Source organism: Populus euphratica, unplaced genomic scaffold (genome assembly GCF_000495115.2).
Source record: "Populus euphratica unplaced genomic scaffold, PopEup_1.0 scaffold155.1, whole genome shotgun sequence".
NCBI lineage: Eukaryota > Viridiplantae > Streptophyta > Magnoliopsida > Malpighiales > Salicaceae > Populus > Populus euphratica.
Window position 1 is genome coordinate 901245 of NW_011499929.1, and position 20652 is coordinate 921896.

General features: G+C 28.0%; 1 protein-coding gene across 1 annotated transcript; it reads right to left on the minus strand.

Annotated features, from left to right (window-relative positions):
• Window positions 1–7482: 7482 nt before the first annotated feature.
• LOC105135945 (uncharacterized) lies at window positions 7483–19760 on the minus strand. Its single transcript, XM_011041056.1, has 11 exons — window positions 19593–19760; window positions 19150–19283; window positions 18395–18476; window positions 16340–16410; window positions 14875–14976; window positions 14674–14763; window positions 8630–8704; window positions 8507–8539; window positions 8345–8425; window positions 8007–8066; window positions 7483–7933 (listed from the first exon to the last, which is right to left on the minus strand). Exons 1-11 carry the CDS (start codon window positions 19645–19647, stop codon window positions 7754–7756), a joined length of 963 nt encoding a protein of 320 aa, XP_011039358.1. The 5' UTR covers window positions 19648–19760; the 3' UTR covers window positions 7483–7753.
• Between the last annotated feature and the right edge of the window lie 892 nt (window positions 19761–20652).

Below are 20652 nucleotides of genomic sequence, written 5' to 3' on the forward strand. Positions count from 1 at the left end.
ATTTGCTTTTCTCCTGTTATTTTTTTATTGAAATTTTTTATCTATCAAATTTAGTCCTCATTGTTTTGATTGTTACTTATTTTATTTGAAATACTTTATGAAATGTTAATTATTATTATTTTAATTTCTTCATCTTTTTTTTTTAGATTTGATCTTTATTATTTTGATTATTATTTATTTTATTTGAGATAATTGATGAATTTTTTTTTTCAATTTCATTATTATTCAACTTCTTAATTTGTAAGATTTGTTTCTCATTATTTTAATAAACTTGAGAAAAATAAAACATTAATAAATTATTTTTCAGTTCATTTTCCATAACATAACCAAACACTGGAAAGTGTTTTCCAGTTTATTTTCTATAACACTACCAAATATCAGAAAATAATTTACTTTCCAGGAATTCATTTTCCCCGGAATTCACTTTTCAGGAATTCATTTTTCTCAGAATTCACTTTCCAAAAAAAAATAACTTTCCTACAAACAAACGGAGCTTAAGTAAGTCAGGTTGCAACTAGCATATGGTGATAGCATACCATTCTGTTACTTATTTTATTTGAAATACTTTATTCTATCTTAATTATTATTACTTAAATTTCTTCATTCATTTTCCCCGGAATTCACTTTTCAGGAATTCATTTTTCTCAGAATTCACTTTCCAAAAAAAATAACTTTTCTGCAAACAAACGGAGCTTAAATAAGTCAGGTTGCAACTAGCATATAGTGATAGCATACCATTTTAACTGTCACAAATACCAAGAAAAAACACCCATATCATGCTTATTAAAACATGAAAATCTATTTTTCTTTTTACAATCTTTATAAGTAAATCCATTATAAATATTGAAAATTCTACAGTCTCCTTAACATGCAAAGTAATTTTTAAAGGCCCGAAATTGATGTTGGATTTCCTACCATTCCAATATAGTATTGAATTAACACCATACTTTAATAGAAGCTCCTATATCTCATATTATTTTAAAATAGTCATATATATCCCACACTCAAACAGAACCACTCTTTAAAGAATGTATTTGGTTTTTTTAATGTAATAGAATCATCCTTTATTGATTTGTCCTCTCTATCTCTTAAAATTGTTTTTAAGTATAAGTATTGACATGGATCTGCTCCCCTTTGACATATATAAATTTCTCTAAATATAGACATCAACATAGGTCATCTTTTTTTAGATCCCTTTATCATTTTAAAATATTTTTTAAGTATCGACTCATTTTTTATGGGTTTCAACTAGCCACTTTGAAATTTGAAAAGGTTTTATGTTTTTGAAACCTAAAAGATATGGCAGATTAATGTTTTCAAATTGTTAGATTTCAAAATATGTTTGTTATGAAACTTTATCTAAGTAATGTTACATTAACATTCTACTTTTATTAATGTTTTTTTTTATGTTTGTTAAAGTGTACATAAGTATGCTTGAGTCAAGGTTCCTATATTTAGGTTTTATTGTTAAGTGTTTATGTTTTTTATGAGTTAAAGTGTGGTGCTGCCTTTTCTAAGTTTAAAAGATGGTTTTTTAGTTTTAACTTTAAATACTCTTGAACACATATTTGGATCTTCTCAGGTGTTAATGTTTTAAATTCCTTATTAAATAGCACATACATTATCATTTTACACCTTTATTTGGTTTTTTTAAAATTTATCTTGGACCAATCTATCCCTAAAACTTTTAAATGCTAGGTTTAGGGTTTTGTTGTTATTAGTGTTGGGTTGTTTATATCAAAGTTCATTTTAGTTTTTTGATGCATGATTATGTTTTAGTGTTGCATGTTGTATCTTTTTGTGTTGATGATTTAATAAAATTTGATCTTAAATCGAGTTTATATTTTTAGTTTATTTCTTCGTGTTCTTTAGTGGGATTCAAGGATTTTTCTTCTTTTGATCTTTACTCTCTTTTTTTTTTTATTTTAGGTTTCATTTTTGGGTTTAGAATTTAAACTCAAAGGCCCAGCTTATATAGCTAGACTAATTCATCAGCTTAAGTGATGTTTAATTGGTTGAAATTTTAGCAAAGAAAAAAAAAATTTCCCTTAAGACGTGTTTGACAAACACAATCTTGAGGTATTTTTTAAGACTTTTTTTATTGATAAAGACGTGTTTGGCAACATATCTTACTGATTTTTCCAAAATACTTATTTTTTTATTTTTTATGTTTTTGCTAAACAACCTCCAAATAATTTCTAAAAATTCTAAAGAAATTCAAGGACCATTTTAAAATTATTTTTGGATACCTCACTTGTTTTTAAAATACAAATATTTAGATTGCAGACTTATACTATAAAATATTGACCCAGTATTAAATATACTCGCTTTTCTTCAAAAGTTTCAGAAAATTACAAAAAAAGAAAAAGAAAAATTCTCTTATTCAAAGAAAATTAAAAAAATGTTTTTATTTTATGCGTATGACCATGTCTCTCAAAAATAAAAAATAAAAAAATTATATTTTCATAAATAATAAAAATAAAAAATATACTAGGCATGATTTAGCATTTTTTAAAAATTCAAAAAATAATTTTTCATAATTTTTTTTATTTAATAACCAATTTATTAAAGTCATGAAAACTTGGCCTACATTTCAAAAACACCAAAATATTTATTTTGTTTTCTTTTAATATACAAGATTATAAACTTATATGTAAGATATATTCCCGATATTGGATAAATTAACTCTTTTATTTATTTATTTATTTAACATTAGAATGGTTGAGTTTTTGGTGGATATTAGACAACAATATAGTGTCTTAAGCTCTCAAAAATTTGCCCCAATCTCGAATTTTTACAACTTGTTTAAAAAGAATATTGTATTATTCTGCTTTTGAAAAATTGGTTTAAATCAAAATGATATTGTTATATTTTTGTAATTTTTTTGGTGTTTTGAGAACAAAATAGTGATCTTCTTAAATAATTGTTGGCAGTGACATTATTGTCCTTACTGGAAGTGAGAGTAACGGCGATAGTTTTTGTTTGAAAACAAACCCTAATGGTAATTGAATGGGATTTTTGTTATTTATTGGGTTAAGTGGTACTTTAGACATTAAATAAAAGTAATGGTAAATTTGTAAATAAATAGATTATTTTTTTAGTCAAAAGATTTATAGGACGCAAAGTGTCATGCACGAATCCAAATATAAGTTAAAAAACATGATTATTTTTTTTTTAAATCAATGAACAAGTATCATTTGGTCAAAACCATAGGATGATAGGGTAATTTTTTCTTTTTAAAAAATGAATAATAATCTCTAATAGGACAAAGAGAAAATTTAAATTGGAGACCGTTAAATTGGCAGAGCCCACCAATTTAATAGATACAAGATTTTATTATTTTTATTCGCTTCTGTCTTCGACACCCCGCACACAATTTCCATCTCATAAGAGCAGAAAATCCTTTCGCAAAAACTAGAAAAGTCCCGGTTATAAAAGACACCATTTTCACTTAGCTATACTTCACATTCTAATGCATGAAAATCCTACACAATCAAGCATTCAATTCCAAGACTTTGAAAATTGCAACTTAATTATAAGAATATCTCGGAAAGAAGGTTTCAAATATGGCTAAATATCATAAAACCAATAGAACTTAATATAATTAAAACATTGATGCATTCAAGCATATAAAAACTAAAGGTTTTGAATAATTAAATGAAAATATATCATGTCACAAATGAATATGATCTAACAAATATTTTTATAAATCAATGAAATAAAAATAAATTTTAAAAAAAATTAATCTAGTTATATCAAATTAGCATAGCAATTAAAAATATACCATAACTTTCTATTACACACCAATGAATCAAGCTTCTTCTTCTTTTTTAGTTGAATTTTATTCAGGAGGCTCTAAAAACTCGATTCTATTGGATACTTGCTCCACTAAATCATTTCCTACATGGATTTTCTTCCTCAAAAGATAATGCTTGAATCAATTTTATTATTTTTCCTTGAGTTTTTTGGATTTCTTATATAAGATTCTGATTATTAATAGTTTGATACTAGCTGTCACACCCAGATATCGCAGCAACTGATAAAAAATCATCTTAATTGAAAAAAATAGATATCTAGCAGCTCATTTTTTGGGAAGAAAAGTTAAGAAGTCGCCACTTAGTATTATGATCACTAAAAACCCTAACTAGTTAATAGAGATTTTATGGTACGAGATTGATTACATGAAAGGAAAGATGTTATCACCCCTTAAACATCCTACCTGAAGCAGGTTGCATTGCCAATTTTATCTAAAATTGATAAAAGTTTGTTGTATTATGTTTTTCATGGTCCGCCTAGGATATTCCTGACTCTGGCATTAGTGAATACTCCAACTTTAGTGTTGGTAAATATTGCATAGCCCAGAAAGTGTGGTACTCCTATTTGTAGTACCAATAAATAAATCCATAAAATTCTATATTAAATAAAATAATTTTTTTTAATTATCTTTTTTTGGACTGGATCTAGTGGTTGGGTTTAGTGGCGGAGCTAGAATTTTTTAAATAAGAGGGCAAACTATTAACAAATAGTTGATATTGTGTATTCTGTAGGCATGCATTATATTAAAAAATCAATTTGAAATATATGTACTAACTCATATCAAACAAAATTAATTTAAAAATATTTTCAAAATAAAACAACGTACATTATAATTGTTCTTTTTGAGTTTTATATTTTAAAATTGCTTCATAATAACTTTATTATATATACAATCAAACTCTCATTCATCTATTTTTAGTTTAAGGTAGGTTCAATGCTTGTGTTTTCTAAATCTTCTAAAAAATAATGAAGTTCTTGACAATAATTTTATAATGACATATGGTAGAAAGTAACTAAAACCATAACTTAAAAGGATTGTCATGACAAATTGATATTGCTATTGTTAACTTATTGTCTTCTACACGTGGGTTAAACATAAATATTAAATATTTTTTTATTTCTCTATTATATCTTTAATTTTTTGAGTTGTCTTATACTTCATTTTTAATCACTAGTAAATTCATTACCATCCATTTTCTATATGAAATTTATAGTAAAATACTTATCAATTCATTAAAACTCATTTCAATTCAATTCATATCCATATGCATATAATATTACTCATACATATATTAATTCACAAACTCTTAAATTATTATAAATCTTAATATTTTCAATAATTAATTGTAAAGGAATAAAATTAAAATTAAACAATGAAACAAATAGAAAAGATAAAGAAAACTTACCTAAAGTATAAAAAGTTATTTACTTAATTAATTAATAACTTAGTACTTGAAGAGAAATTTTGTAAAAGAAAAGGAGACGAATAGTAGCTCAAAAGAAAAAAAAGAAGCTTTCGGTTAATTAATGAAAGAAAAAAAATAGTGAAATGTGTTATATATATATTATGTTGTAAGTTAGCAATAGCTAACTTGGGTTAATTAGTAGCTAACAAAAAAAATTAAACATGTTAAAATATTATTAACATTCTAATATAAAAAAGTATTTTTAAAAAAGAAATGTTTAAAGGGGTGATTATATATTTTAATATAAAATATGTTAAAAAAAATTAAGAAGATAATTATTCTTTTTTGACACTACTTGGTTTCGCCACTGGTCGGGTTCACCATTGGTCGGGTTGGATCTAGCCAACCCGCTAAGAACCGACTGGTCACTGTTGCGCACATGCGTAAACAATTCACGCATGCGCGCAACAATGACAGGGTAATTAAATTCGTATATACAGTGAGACAAGTGAATTATATTTGCAAAGGCAGGGAATAGGAGACTTACCTGGTTCGCTGGAGAAGAAACGGGCTGATATGGTAATGGCTGACCAATGCTACTTCTTTTCCTCCACTCTTTCTCTGATTTTTGGATCACTGGAGAAGAACTGATCGATGCTAGTTCCTCTCCGTTCTTTTTCTGGTTCCCTGTTTTGTTTGTCTTGCCTTATATTGTTCGTTCCCTCCTTGTGTTTACCTTCTGCTGGCAATGGGAACCTCTCCTGGACGCTGCTCTCGGTTGAAGATAGGATGTTGGACACTACTTCTACTACTCACGATGGTAACTTGCTGAGAAAAGGATGTCGGTTGCTCGCAGTGGCAGCTTGTTGAGAGGAGCTGCTGTCATTAGTTGCTGATGGTGCGACTGAAAGTCAAGTTGCTAAAAACAGCACTGTCGCTGCTGGGAAGAGGAGGTTGTTGTTGGTTCTACCACTGCAGCTGAGGGAAGGTGTGGCTGAGGAGCACCCGACGTTGCTGTTTCAATAAAAAAAAAGACTCCCAAGTGCTGCTGCCATCCGAAGAGAAGGGATTCAAGTTCTCTGCCAACCGGATGCTGCTGAAACAAGTCTCCTATTGTTGCTATGGCGCAAAGAAGAAGCTCTTGCTGGACTGGGAAAACAAACGAAGGCGTCTCCTGCAACACCTGCCAAAAGCCTATATGGTGGCTTTTGGAGGTTGAAAGGGGGTGGCGGCAGAGAGCAGAAAGTGGAATATCAAGAATGTTGAAACTTTGGACTCTTGCTGGTGATCACGGTTTTGAACTAAAAGATCCCTACAGTTAAAGACAAAGCTACTACTCACAATTTAAAAATCTGTTGTTGGAGGAGGAGTGCATGTTGGACGGCTTATGGTATTGCATAAAGGAAGATGATGTGCTGGAGAAGAAGAAGTAGCATTGCTGATTTACTGATGTGGTCGTCGCTAGTGCAGAAGGAGGAAACTTGCTGCTGTTACTGCAATAATTAATCCTCTTCCCTCCTTCGAAGGCCCCGTTCTCTTTCCTTCTTTGTTTGGCCATGGGGAGGGAGTCCAATATTCTTTGCAAGTAACGGCTAAGAAGGAAAAAAAAAGATGGCTTGGTGCTATTGAGCATTAACCAGGGCTGCTGGGGTAGGCTTTGCTCCGTGGAGGTTTGTGGAGGTCAGGCTAGAAAAAAAAAAAAAAAAAAAAGAGTTAAAGGTGGACGGACGGCTAGTATAGGGTTTACCATTCATCCTCTTTTTTATTTTATGTTTTTATGTTTTAGAGTTTTTGTTAATGATCTTCTTTTCTTTTGTATCCCGTTATCTATATTTATAATACAAGAATCCTATTATAGATAAAAAATAAAATTTTAGTCAAACTCATTTTTTTTTTAAAGTTTAAATTTAATTAAAAATTAAATTCAAAAACAAATAACTATTATTATCTTAAAAATAAAAATTATCTTCTTGAAGATAAAAATAGAATAATAAAAACATATTATAGCCCCTAGTTCTTATACAACTTGATAAATCATACTTTTCATCTAAATAAAACTTTAATCTTCTTATTTTATATTTAAAACCCAATAAAATTAATTTAAAATTCAATAAATTAAAATTGAATTACAACACTTGCAAAGTTGATTTTTCTTGCCTATTTAAAAAAGTTGTAAATCTCGTTGGTAGACTTTATTTCAGAAAATAAAACTTGAATTTAGATTGTGTTTGCAACCCTTTTTTGTACTCCTACTCCCGTCTGCATATAAAAACCTTCTCAAAATGCTTGGACGTTTATTTCAAAAAGTAGCAATGACATGTAGTTACCAAAAAAAAAAAAAAATCAGAGCAAATCATGGAATCAAAAGAATCCTGGAAGCAATGGGTAAATACACTTGAGCAACCCAAAGCTAACCCGCATTTTTCAATGCAAGAATCGGTAAGTCAATTTAACGAACCATGCACATCATGGAATCAAAAGAAAGGATGTCTGCATAAAAAAATCAAAAACATCCAGTAGATAATTGAAATCTATATGCCAGATCCGACAATGTCTCGGGTCAAAGAAAACCCGACCGGATATGACCTGTGTATTCTCGTCTTCACAGTTCTGACTTTTTCACCAGGGTAGATATCAAGATCATTCTTCACATTTTCTACTGGTTTCTCAACTTTATCCGACTCTTTGGTTTCAGCGATAAATTGAAGACCCTGAAACAATATGAGGGACCATGTCATGGAAAATGGAATGGGGAATAAGTGAAGAAAATGGGAGTTGACATACCTTTAGAGACCTTTCTTCATATGCCATTGCTGAAGGGTTCGCTAGCTTAGCACCAACATCCTAACAAAATCCCAAGGTAAAATAGTTCAATTAGTAATTAAGTACAACGATTGACAAGGTGCGACCAGAATCAGCCCAAGATGCCCATCCTCAACTCCTCACAGAGCAAGGGTCACAACCTGGGCATTATCCATGTAGATGCCAATAAAGTTGGCAAAGCAAGCTGGGAGAACGAAGAGGGAAGAGGCAGGTAGATAGTGGATAATTGGCAAAACGTCCATCACCTAAAATTATTATAAGCGGAAAGGAGGTTAAATCGCAGCAGATGGTTATCAGACCTGATAAACTTTTGTACCAAACCCGTCTTTAAAGCCTCCAGCAAATTGACATAGGTGCCAGAGACCAGAGTTTGTGGTATCCTGCATGGCATGGATTCAAAAATTTCTGAGCCACTGCAAATTGCTAGAAAGAACTCATTGAGTAAGAAGACGAAATGAAACCTGTTTGCTTTCTAGAAGTTCAAGCTTTCCTTCCTGTTGAGATTTTTGAGATATGAGTAGTCAACAAAGGCATCCTTCAATCAGAACTAAATTTAAGAAATAAGAAGCAGCATCACAACTCACCAGGCCAGATATCATTTGATGGATTGATTCAACATCATATCCGATTTGGGAAAGGTTTGATTTCATCTCATCTACCTGCATGCAAGTAATTGCAAGTAGAACCATAGCTGAAATACATGTCTATCTTGATATGAGATGATCTAGTTAAAATAATACCTGCTGTCTGCATATTCATTTGTGAGTGGGTATGGGAGTTCATAAGAAACAGAATCAGATGCATTGGGACACAAATTTCCACATTTTTCTTAATTTATCAGAAAGAGAATCCTTTGGGCATGGTGGATGCAGACCTTCCTTTCTGAAGATCATTACGCAGTCCTATTCTATGTAAAACAGGATTATGTGAAGAGTCACTGGGTTGAAATTGTGCTCTTCAATGCGAAGCTGCTCCGCACCCAATATTTCTACCACCACAATAAACCATGATCCCAAATTCTAATTCAAACTGTACCCAAATCAACAGATACATAGATTCTCAATATCAAACAAGGTTCTTCTTTATTAAGCCCCCCCTCGCAATCAAACAAGGTTCTTCTTTATTAAGCCCCTCTTTATTAAGCCCCCCCTCGCGGTATATATTTAAATCCATGTCACTACAGGCAAGGAATAGAGTGAGGTCACTGAGGTGAACTATTTAAGCTACACAAAAAGAAAGAAAATATTGTGCGAAAAGAAAACAGGGGAAACCTATTAATGTAGCTTATATATTACATGTTTTCTCAATCACAACTTTGAGTAATAAATTAAGCTGTTGTAACCTTTGGTTTCACCAGATTCTCAAATCCAACCTTTCGTTACTTAAGTCTATCAAACTTAACAAGCACATGATTTTTCATTTCTCAATCAAATTAAATGTCCCTCTTCTCTACCCTATTTCCTCTCTATTATTCTGCCTTTTCCCTTCTCTTTTCTACTCTGCATCATGTTGCCTTTCTGTTCTATGACCACATAACAGACCAGGTTCACAAGGTAGCTCAATCAAGTTCAAGTTCATGTTCCTACTGTGCTACAGATTTCTACAAGCTGAGCTAGACATGTTAAGTGATGGTTAGCTAAGCTTGGCTTGTATACAATTAAGCACACCTTATGCCCTAGGAAATGAAGAAAGGTGGGAAAATAAGAAAGAGAGAGAAATAATTGATATCTATCAATAGTAGAAGGAGAATATTGAAAGTACATCACTGGCAATGAGCTTAGATGTTTCTATCTGCTCCTCAATCTTCCAGTCCAGATTTTCCAGCCTTTTTGTTAGATGTCTTTTTGTTGACTGCACAAGTTCATGGCCGATTGAGAACTAAGAATACTGCAAAGGATCCAAAAAATAGAGTTGCTATATAAGACATAAGACTTATTCAAAAGAATAGCCCATACTACTTACAGCCAATGTTTCTGATACATTCTCCATTTGTTTTGACACAGTTGCAACAGCATTTGCCATATTTTTCTTTGTTACAAACATTACATCTGAAAATGACCAGTCCTGTGCCATAAAGCAAATAGATGATGCATACACACTTCAATCAGGAAGAAGCCAATGTGTTAACAAGTGCAACACCGTCAGCATTTGTGAGAAGAAATACTTTTAATTTTAAGCATTAAGAATCTTGCCTTCCACCACATGTAACAATATCCCATTGCTCCAAGAGCAGCAGCTGGCACTAGGTAAGATGAGAAACTCCCTATGTGTACAAGAGAATTTACAAGTGTTGTTACATTTTGAACTCTTCTATCAAGATTTACTAATAGAAATGTCGCAACTTGCCAAAAATATATAATAAAACTATGCATTTTTTAGAAGTCCAAATGAATCCTTTTTTTTTTTTTTGTTAGAAAGCTAAGAAAAATAACCACAACTAGCATGAAGACCATGTATTCAAAAATGAAAAAGTTACACTAATTGTGTAAGAATAAATATAGTACAAACTCAACATGGACTTTAATATTTATATTCAAGAAAGTTTTCTATTAATATATTTTAGTTAAGTTTATTTTTGCTAAAATGAAAAAGTTACACTAATTGTGTAAGAATAAATATAGTACAAACTCAACATGGACTTTAATATTTATATTCAAGAAAGTTTTCTATTAATATATTTTAGTTAAGTTTATTTTTGCTAAAATGAAAAAGTTACACTAATTGTGTAAGAATAAATATAGTACAAACTCAACATGGACTTTAATATTTATATTCAAGAAAGTTTTCTATTAATATATTTTAGTTAAGTTTATTTTTGCTAAAATGAAAAAGTTACACTAATTGTGTAAGAATAAATATAGTACAAACTCAACATGGACTTTAATATTTATATTCAAGAAAGTTTTCTATTAATATATTTTAGTTAAGTTTATTTTTGCTAAAATGAAAAAGTTACACTAATTGTGTAAGAATAAATATAGTACAAACTCAACATGGACTTTAATATTTATATTCAAGAAAGTTTTCTATTAATATATTTTAGTTAAGTTTATTTTTGCTAAAATGAAAAAGTTACACTAATTGTGTAAGAATAAATATAGTACAAACTCAACATGGACTTTAATATTTATATTCAAGAAAGTTTTCTATTAATATATTTTAGTTAAGTTTATTTTTGCTAAAATGAAAAAGTTACACTAATTGTGTAAGAATAAATATAGTACAAACTCAACATGGACTTTAATATTTATATTCAAGAAAGTTTTCTATTAATATATTTTAGTTAAGTTTATTTTTGCTAAAATGAAAAAGTTACACTAATTGTGTAAGAATAAATATAGTACAAACTCAACATGGACTTTAATATTTATATTCAAGAAAGTTTTCTATTAATATATTTTAGTTAAGTTTATTTTTGCTAAAATGAAAAAGTTACACTAATTGTGTAAGAATAAATATAGTACAAACTCAACATGGACTTTAATATTTATATTCAAGAAAGTTTTCTATTAATATATTTTAGTTAAGTTTATTTTTGCTAAAATGAAAAAGTTACACTAATTGTGTAAGAATAAATATAGTACAAACTCAACATGGACTTTAATATTTATATTCAAGAAAGTTTTCTATTAATATATTTTAGTTAAGTTTATTTTTGCTAAAATGAAAAAGTTACACTAATTGTGTAAGAATAAATATAGTACAAACTCAACATGGACTTTAATATTTATATTCAAGAAAGTTTTCTATTAATATATTTTAGTTAAGTTTATTTTTGCTAAAATGAAAAAGTTACACTAATTGTGTAAGAATAAATATAGTACAAACTCAACATGGACTTTAATATTTATATTCAAGAAAGTTTTCTATTAATATATTTTAGTTAAGTTTATTTTTGCTAAAATGAAAAAGTTACACTAATTGTGTAAGAATAAATATAGTACAAACTCAACATGGACTTTAATATTTATATTCAAGAAAGTTTTCTATTAATATATTTTAGTTAAGTTTATTTTTGCTAAAATGAAAAAGTTACACTAATTGTGTAAGAATAAATATAGTACAAACTCAACATGGACTTTAATATTTATATTCAAGAAAGTTTTCTATTAATATATTTTAGTTAAGTTTATTTTTGCTAAAATGAAAAAGTTACACTAATTGTGTAAGAATAAATATAGTACAAACTCAACATGGACTTTAATATTTATATTCAAGAAAGTTTTCTATTAATATATTTTAGTTAAGTTTATTTTTGCTAAAATGAAAAAGTTACACTAATTGTGTAAGAATAAATATAGTACAAACTCAACATGGACTTTAATATTTATATTCAAGAAAGTTTTCTATTAATATATTTTAGTTAAGTTTATTTTTGCTAAAATGAAAAAGTTACACTAATTGTGTAAGAATAAATATAGTACAAACTCAACATGGACTTTAATATTTATATTCAAGAAAGTTTTCTATTAATATATTTTAGTTAAGTTTATTTTTGCTAAAATGAAAAAGTTACACTAATTGTGTAAGAATAAATATAGTACAAACTCAACATGGACTTTAATATTTATATTCAAGAAAGTTTTCTATTAATATATTTTAGTTAAGTTTATTTTTGCTAAAATGAAAAAGTTACACTAATTGTGTAAGAATAAATATAGTACAAACTCAACATGGACTTTAATATTTATATTCAAGAAAGTTTTCTATTAATATATTTTAGTTAAGTTTATTTTTGCTAAAATGAAAAAGTTACACTAATTGTGTAAGAATAAATATAGTACAAACTCAACATGGACTTTAATATTTATATTCAAGAAAGTTTTCTATTAATATATTTTAGTTAAGTTTATTTTTGCTAAAATGAAAAAGTTACACTAATTGTGTAAGAATAAATATAGTACAAACTCAACATGGACTTTAATATTTATATTCAAGAAAGTTTTCTATTAATATATTTTAGTTAAGTTTATTTTTGCTAAAATGAAAAAGTTACACTAATTGTGTAAGAATAAATATAGTACAAACTCAACATGGACTTTAATATTTATATTCAAGAAAGTTTTCTATTAATATATTTTAGTTAAGTTTATTTTTGCTAAAATGAAAAAGTTACACTAATTGTGTAAGAATAAATATAGTACAAACTCAACATGGACTTTAATATTTATATTCAAGAAAGTTTTCTATTAATATATTTTAGTTAAGTTTATTTTTGCTAAAATGAAAAAGTTACACTAATTGTGTAAGAATAAATATAGTACAAACTCAACATGGACTTTAATATTTATATTCAAGAAAGTTTTCTATTAATATATTTTAGTTAAGTTTATTTTTGCTAAAATGAAAAAGTTACACTAATTGTGTAAGAATAAATATAGTACAAACTCAACATGGACTTTAATATTTATATTCAAGAAAGTTTTCTATTAATATATTTTAGTTAAGTTTATTTTTGCTAAAATGAAAAAGTTACACTAATTGTGTAAGAATAAATATAGTACAAACTCAACATGGACTTTAATATTTATATTCAAGAAAGTTTTCTATTAATATATTTTAGTTAAGTTTATTTTTGCTAAAATGAAAAAGTTACACTAATTGTGTAAGAATAAATATAGTACAAACTCAACATGGACTTTAATATTTATATTCAAGAAAGTTTTCTATTAATATATTTTAGTTAAGTTTATTTTTGCTAAAATGAAAAAGTTACACTAATTGTGTAAGAATAAATATAGTACAAACTCAACATGGACTTTAATATTTATATTCAAGAAAGTTTTCTATTAATATATTTTAGTTAAGTTTATTTTTGCTAAAATGAAAAAGTTACACTAATTGTGTAAGAATAAATATAGTACAAACTCAACATGGACTTTAATATTTATATTCAAGAAAGTTTTCTATTAATATATTTTAGTTAAGTTTATTTTTGCTAAAATGAAAAAGTTACACTAATTGTGTAAGAATAAATATAGTACAAACTCAACATGGACTTTAATATTTATATTCAAGAAAGTTTTCTATTAATATATTTTAGTTAAGTTTATTTTTGCTAAAATGAAAAAGTTACACTAATTGTGTAAGAATAAATATAGTACAAACTCAACATGGACTTTAATATTTATATTCAAGAAAGTTTTCTATTAATATATTTTAGTTAAGTTTATTTTTGCTAAAATGAAAAAGTTACACTAATTGTGTAAGAATAAATATAGTACAAACTCAACATGGACTTTAATATTTATATTCAAGAAAGTTTTCTATTAATATATTTTAGTTAAGTTTATTTTTGCTAAAATGAAAAAGTTACACTAATTGTGTAAGAATAAATATAGTACAAACTCAACATGGACTTTAATATTTATATTCAAGAAAGTTTTCTATTAATATATTTTAGTTAAGTTTATTTTTGCTAAAATGAAAAAGTTACACTAATTGTGTAAGAATAAATATAGTACAAACTCAACATGGACTTTAATATTTATATTCAAGAAAGTTTTCTATTAATATATTTTAGTTAAGTTTATTTTTGCTAAAATGAAAAAGTTACACTAATTATGTAAGAAAAAGAGAGAGAAATAATTGATATCTATCAATAGTAAAAGGAGAATATTGAAAGTACATCACTGGCAATGAGCTTAGATGTTTCTATCTGCTCCTCAATCTTCCAGTCCAGATTTTCCAGCCTTTTTGTTAGATGTCTTTTTGTTGACTGCACAAGTTCATGGCCGATTGAGAACTAAGAATACTGCAAAGGATCCAAAAAATAGAGTTGCTATATAAGACATAAGACTTATTCAAAAGAATAGCCCATACTACTTACAGCCAATGTTTCTGATACATTCTCCATTTGTTTTGACACAGTTGCAACAGCATTTGCCATATTTTTCTTTGTTACAAACATTACATCTGAAAATGACCAGTCCTGTGCCATAAAGCAAATAGATGATGCATACACACTTCAATCAGCAAGAAGCCAATGAGCTAACAAGTGCAACACCGTCAGCATTTATGAGAAGAAATACTTTTAATTTTAAGCATTAAGAATCTTGCCTTCCACCACATGTAACAATATCCCATTGCTCCAAGAGCAGCAGCTGGCACTAGGTAAGATGAGAAACTCCCTATGTGTACAAGAGAATTTACAAGTGTTGTTACATTTTGAACTCTTCTATCAAGATGTACTAATAGAAATGTCGCAACTTGCCAAAAATATATAATAAAACTATGCACTTATTAGAAGTCCAAATGAATCCTTTTTTTTTTTGTTAGAAAATTGAGATAAATAACCACAACTTTCATGAAAACCATGTATTCAAATCCTAATATTATCAATAATGTTTTATCCAGCTATCAAATCAATAACTAGCCACCAAATTAATAATTCTAAACTTTAGCCTATAAAAAGAGACATTTACCATACCTTTAGGCATCTGAGTTTTCAAATAAAAATATTATTCTTGCTTTTTTTTCTTTGTATTTTTGTAATATTCAAGTTTTATTTTATGTTATATTTTCATTAATCTCTTGTTTATGCTTATCATTTCTTTTACTATACTTAGTCAATTTATATCATAACTATGTTCTTATCTTGTTTATTTATGTTTTTTTTCTTCATTATATTTAGTTAAGTTTATTTTTTCCAAAGTGAAAAAGTTACACTAATTGTGTAAAAATAAATATAGTACAAACTCAACATGGACTTTAATATTTATATTCAAGAAAGTTTTCTATTAATATATTTTAGTTAAGTTTATTTTTGCTAAAATGAAAAAGTTACACTAATTATGTAAGAAAAAATATAGTACAAACTCAACATGGACTTTAATGTTTATATTCAAGAAAGTTTGCTATTAATATATTTTATAATTGTTATCTTACTCATTCTTAAAACCTTATTTGTTAAATGGTTAGTCTAGATTCATGGTATACAACTTTTGGCACAACAAATACTTGATTCTTTCATAGCCTACTGTATGGATAACTGACATTTATGTTATAAAAGAAACTCAATTTGTTGTTGAAATGAATTAGTACCATGGATACCACTGTATGGATAACTGACATTTATGTTATCAAAAGGAACTCAATTTGTTGTGGACATAAGTTAGTACCATGAATATCTAATATTACAAACATTACATCTGAAAATGACCAGTCCTGTGCCATAAAGCAAATAGATGATGCATACACACTTCAATCAGGAAGAAGCCAATGTGTTAACAAGTGCAACACCGTCAGCATTTGTGAGAAGAAATACTTTTAATTTTAAGCATTAAGAATCTTGCCTTCCACCACATGTAACAATATCCCATTGCTCCAAGAGCAGCAGCTGGCACTAGGTAAGATGAGAAACTCCCTATGTGTACAAGAGAATTTACAAGTGTTGTTACATTTTGAACTCTTCTATCAAGATGTACTAATAGAAATGTCGCAACTTGCCAAAAATATATAATAAAACTATGCATTTTTTAGAAGTCCAAATGAATCCTTTTTTTTTTTTTTGTTAGAAAGCTAAGATAAATAACCACAACTTTCATGAAGACCATGTATTCAAAACCTAATATTATCAATAATGTTTTATCCAGCTATCAAATCAATAGTTAGCCACCAAATTAATAATTCTAAACTTTATCCTATAAAAAGAGGCATTTACCATACCTTTAGGCATCTGAATTTCAAATAAAAATATTGTTCTTGCTTTTTTTTTCTTTGTATTTTTGTAATGTTCAAGTTTTATTTTATGTTATATTTTCATTAATCTCTTGTTTATGCTTATCATTTCTTTTACTATACTTAGTCAATTTATATCATAACTATGTTCTTATCTTGTTTATTTATGTTTTTTTTCTTCATTATATTTAGTTAAGTTTATTTTTTCCAAAGTGAAAAAGTTACACTAATTGTGTAAAAATAAATATAGTACAAACTCAACATGGACTTTAATATTTATATTCAAGAAAGTTTTCTATTAATATATTTTAGTTAAGTTTATTTTTGCTAAAATGAAAAAGTTACACTAATTATGTAAGAAAAAATATAGTACAAACTCAACATGGACTTTAATGTTTATATTCAAGAAAGTTTGCTATTAATATATTTTATAATTATTATCTTACTCATTCTTAAAACCTTATTTGTTAAATGGTTAGTCTAGATTCATGGTGTACAACCTTCGGCACAACAAATACTTGATTCTTTCATAGCCTACTGTATGGATAACTGACATTTATGTTATAAAAGAAACTCAATTTGTTGTTGAAATGAATTAGTACCATGGATACCTAATAACATTTACAAGTATTGGCATTACTCAAATAAGATAATTAGTATGATCATATTAATAATTTAAAATGAGTCATTAGTGATAAATCAACGATTGAAACTTTATTTGTGTGTGGTTTCTAGTTGAGTAATAAAAAAAATTTGTACTATTTTTATTTGAAATAGGTTTCCAGTTGAGTAGTAAAAAAAAATTGTACTATTCTTATTTGAAATACTATTAGTGGATCCTCTAACCTTGACAATTGTTTTATCTTTATTTAATCTTTACATTAATATCACATCTCCAAAGTTTTCGTCAACTATGTTTCTTTTATTATTTGTGGTTTTGTATAATTAACTTTCATGTGGATCGACTCCGATCTTGCCATGTTATTTAATCGACTTCGATCTTGTCAGATTATTTATTACTTTGACACTCTTGTACTTGGGAGAAGACATCAATTATTTAATCGTGTCAAGTTTTTGTCTTCTTCCAAATGCAGGAATGTCACTTTCTGACATAAGGAAAAGAACATGTTTAGAGAAAATTCTAAATCCTATAATATTTTTACCTAAAGAGTTATCTAGTCCATTGGGCTTTATTTAAAAAATAAAATTAGAAAGGAGTCTCGTGATACACTTGATATCTCAACTGCAGTTAACTTAAGATTCATGTTCTAGTCTGCAATGGTTGATCAAGGAAGAATGAAATATCCTATTAGAAAGCCACTTGGTTTCTTTGCATCTAGTTGATCCACGTATGGCCTTCAAAATAAGCATACATTGCATCTCACAGTAAAATGAACCAACAATCAATGTTTATCAAAGCCCTGAAAGGTTAACCCTCCTCATCTTTAACACACTGATTTGTTAGAGCCGGACAAAAACTTCACAGATTTGATGCACTTTAATCAACTTTAAACCTATTGGGAAGGTTGGTCTACTGCATACAAGTGTCAATAGAATATAAAAATTGAAGGACATGGCAAAAAGTGGACTATAAGAATCAATATCACTTCAAGAAAGTATAGAAACTACTTAGAATCTTAAGCTCTAAAGAAAAAATATGGTATGCTTACCATTAGAAGCTGAATTTCCATTGTAGATGGTTACAGGACTGGATAAGGTCAACTCCTTAATCTCTTGCGCCAATTGACGAATCTAAGGCACATGAGAATACAAAAAAAAAAAAACAGTCAACCTGAAGAAAAATATAATAGATTGCTGACAATCATCAAATACCCTGAGTCCAAATTTAACTAGTTACTATTCCGCACATTAATGCCCCCTTTTTAAGAAAAATGTTTGTTATCCTAAAACCAACATTTCCAAACATCAAGGTGAGTTGGCACGTTATTCATGTCAATCAGTTTGAAAAGATACAATCACCCCTTAGAAGATTCAAAAATCTTCTCAAAACTCACAGATAATAATACAACTACGACCATAAAGGAAGAAAACACGCATGGAATGCAGTCTATCACAATTTCAATGGACTTCAATTACCTAAAATTCTTTGGTTCTGGGAAGAAAACCCCCTTGATTTGATTAGAGGATTTCCTCCATGGGTTGATTTCACATAGGATCTCTAAAACTAGCAGTGCTAAACTAATGCAGAAATAAGTTATTTCAATTTATAACTAAAAAAAAAAAAGACCACATGAGCACACTTCTGCATTTCTTTAAACTGACATTGTTCAAACATAGTTGAGAAATCTGCTATTATATTTTATTTTTGTTCATGTATCAAAACAAGATGATTATCCCTTTGGGTTCTGCTTTTCTATGAAAACAAAATCCATTTCTTATTAATAAATAAATAAAAAGCAAATACCTGGGCTGCAAGAAGAGCACTATCGTATTTGTAGGGGGCGATCTCAACTTGATCAACACCCTTGAGTAATTCTTGAAGCTGCCCAATGAGTTCAGACAACCGTCCATTTTTCAAAATAATCGAACTAGTCAAACCTTAAGGGGAAAAAATAAACACACAGAGACATGATTGAAGGAATATGTTAGCATAAATAAGAACAATAAAATCCTATCAAATAACCATAGATTCGTAGATTTTTGCAACCAAACAAGAAGCAGAAAAGATAAACTCTACCAATTCAATTTATATGAGATGTTGATATTTGCAAAGCAAAAAACCAAGATTGAAAGAGATTAGATTCTTTATCGGGTCAATCATCGTAACAAAATAAATAAATTTCTATTCAAAGCTTTTATAAATATAATAGGAGAAGGGAAAGGAAGGATGAGAGAGGGGGGATCGACCTGCACCGACGAGAATGAGAACCTTGGATGTGGAGACCCCTGCCTGCAAAGCCATCGTTTTCTTCTTCCTCCTCTCGATGGAGGCTGCAGATGAGTTTTTGTGTGTATTTCTGCCGTTTTCTTTTTGCTCTGTCAAAAATCAAAAGGCTGGTTATAATTTTCGTGCTGTGTTGGACAAGGGAACCTTTCTTTGTTTTTTCCTGGGTTTTAGAAGTCAAATTCACTCCTGTGTAAAAGCTATATCAGCGACTGAGAGGTAATTATTGAAAAATAAAAAAAAAAACATATTTATTTGAATTGTTTCAGGCTTAAAATACATTTGACTTTGGATAAAATTATAATTTTTAATTATAAATCATGAAAAAAAATCATCAAAGTTATTAAATATAATTAAATTTCCTGAATTAATTAAAATTTTGAATAATAAATTTAAAAAATAATATATATTTTACGTAATATACTTAACAAATTAACTTGTAATTCAAATTGACTAATTAAAATTTTTTTTTAATTTAAAATAATATTATATTAATTTTTAAAAAAATTAAAACTATATATTATTTATTGATTTAAGTGAATTTGCCCAACATATAACATAGATGTTGTACGGAGACATGAAACGAGTTAAAAAAACTTGGTTGCCAGGAAATCTAATTTCCAAATTGCCATTGTTAAATGCAATGACTTACGGTGGGTTTACATTTTTTTTCCAAACCAAAGAAAAACCCCCTTTTTTTTTTCTTTTTTTTTTTTTGTACGTTTGCATTTTCATACTTGCATACTTGATTTTGTACTCACGTGTCATATAAAGAAGAGCCTATAGCACCAGCGTAGGGCTGAATTATTTTTTTGTGTAAAAAATTATATTTAAGTGCTGTAAATTTAGTTTTATGTTATTAAATATAATTCTAAATCACACTATTTAATTGAGTTAAAATTTTATAAGAAGATTTTATATTTTTTTATGTATATATTATATGATTTTTTTTATTTAATTCCTTTTGATTTGTGTATTTTTTATTTGGTAAAGATCTTTTTTCTACAAGGATATGGTAATTTG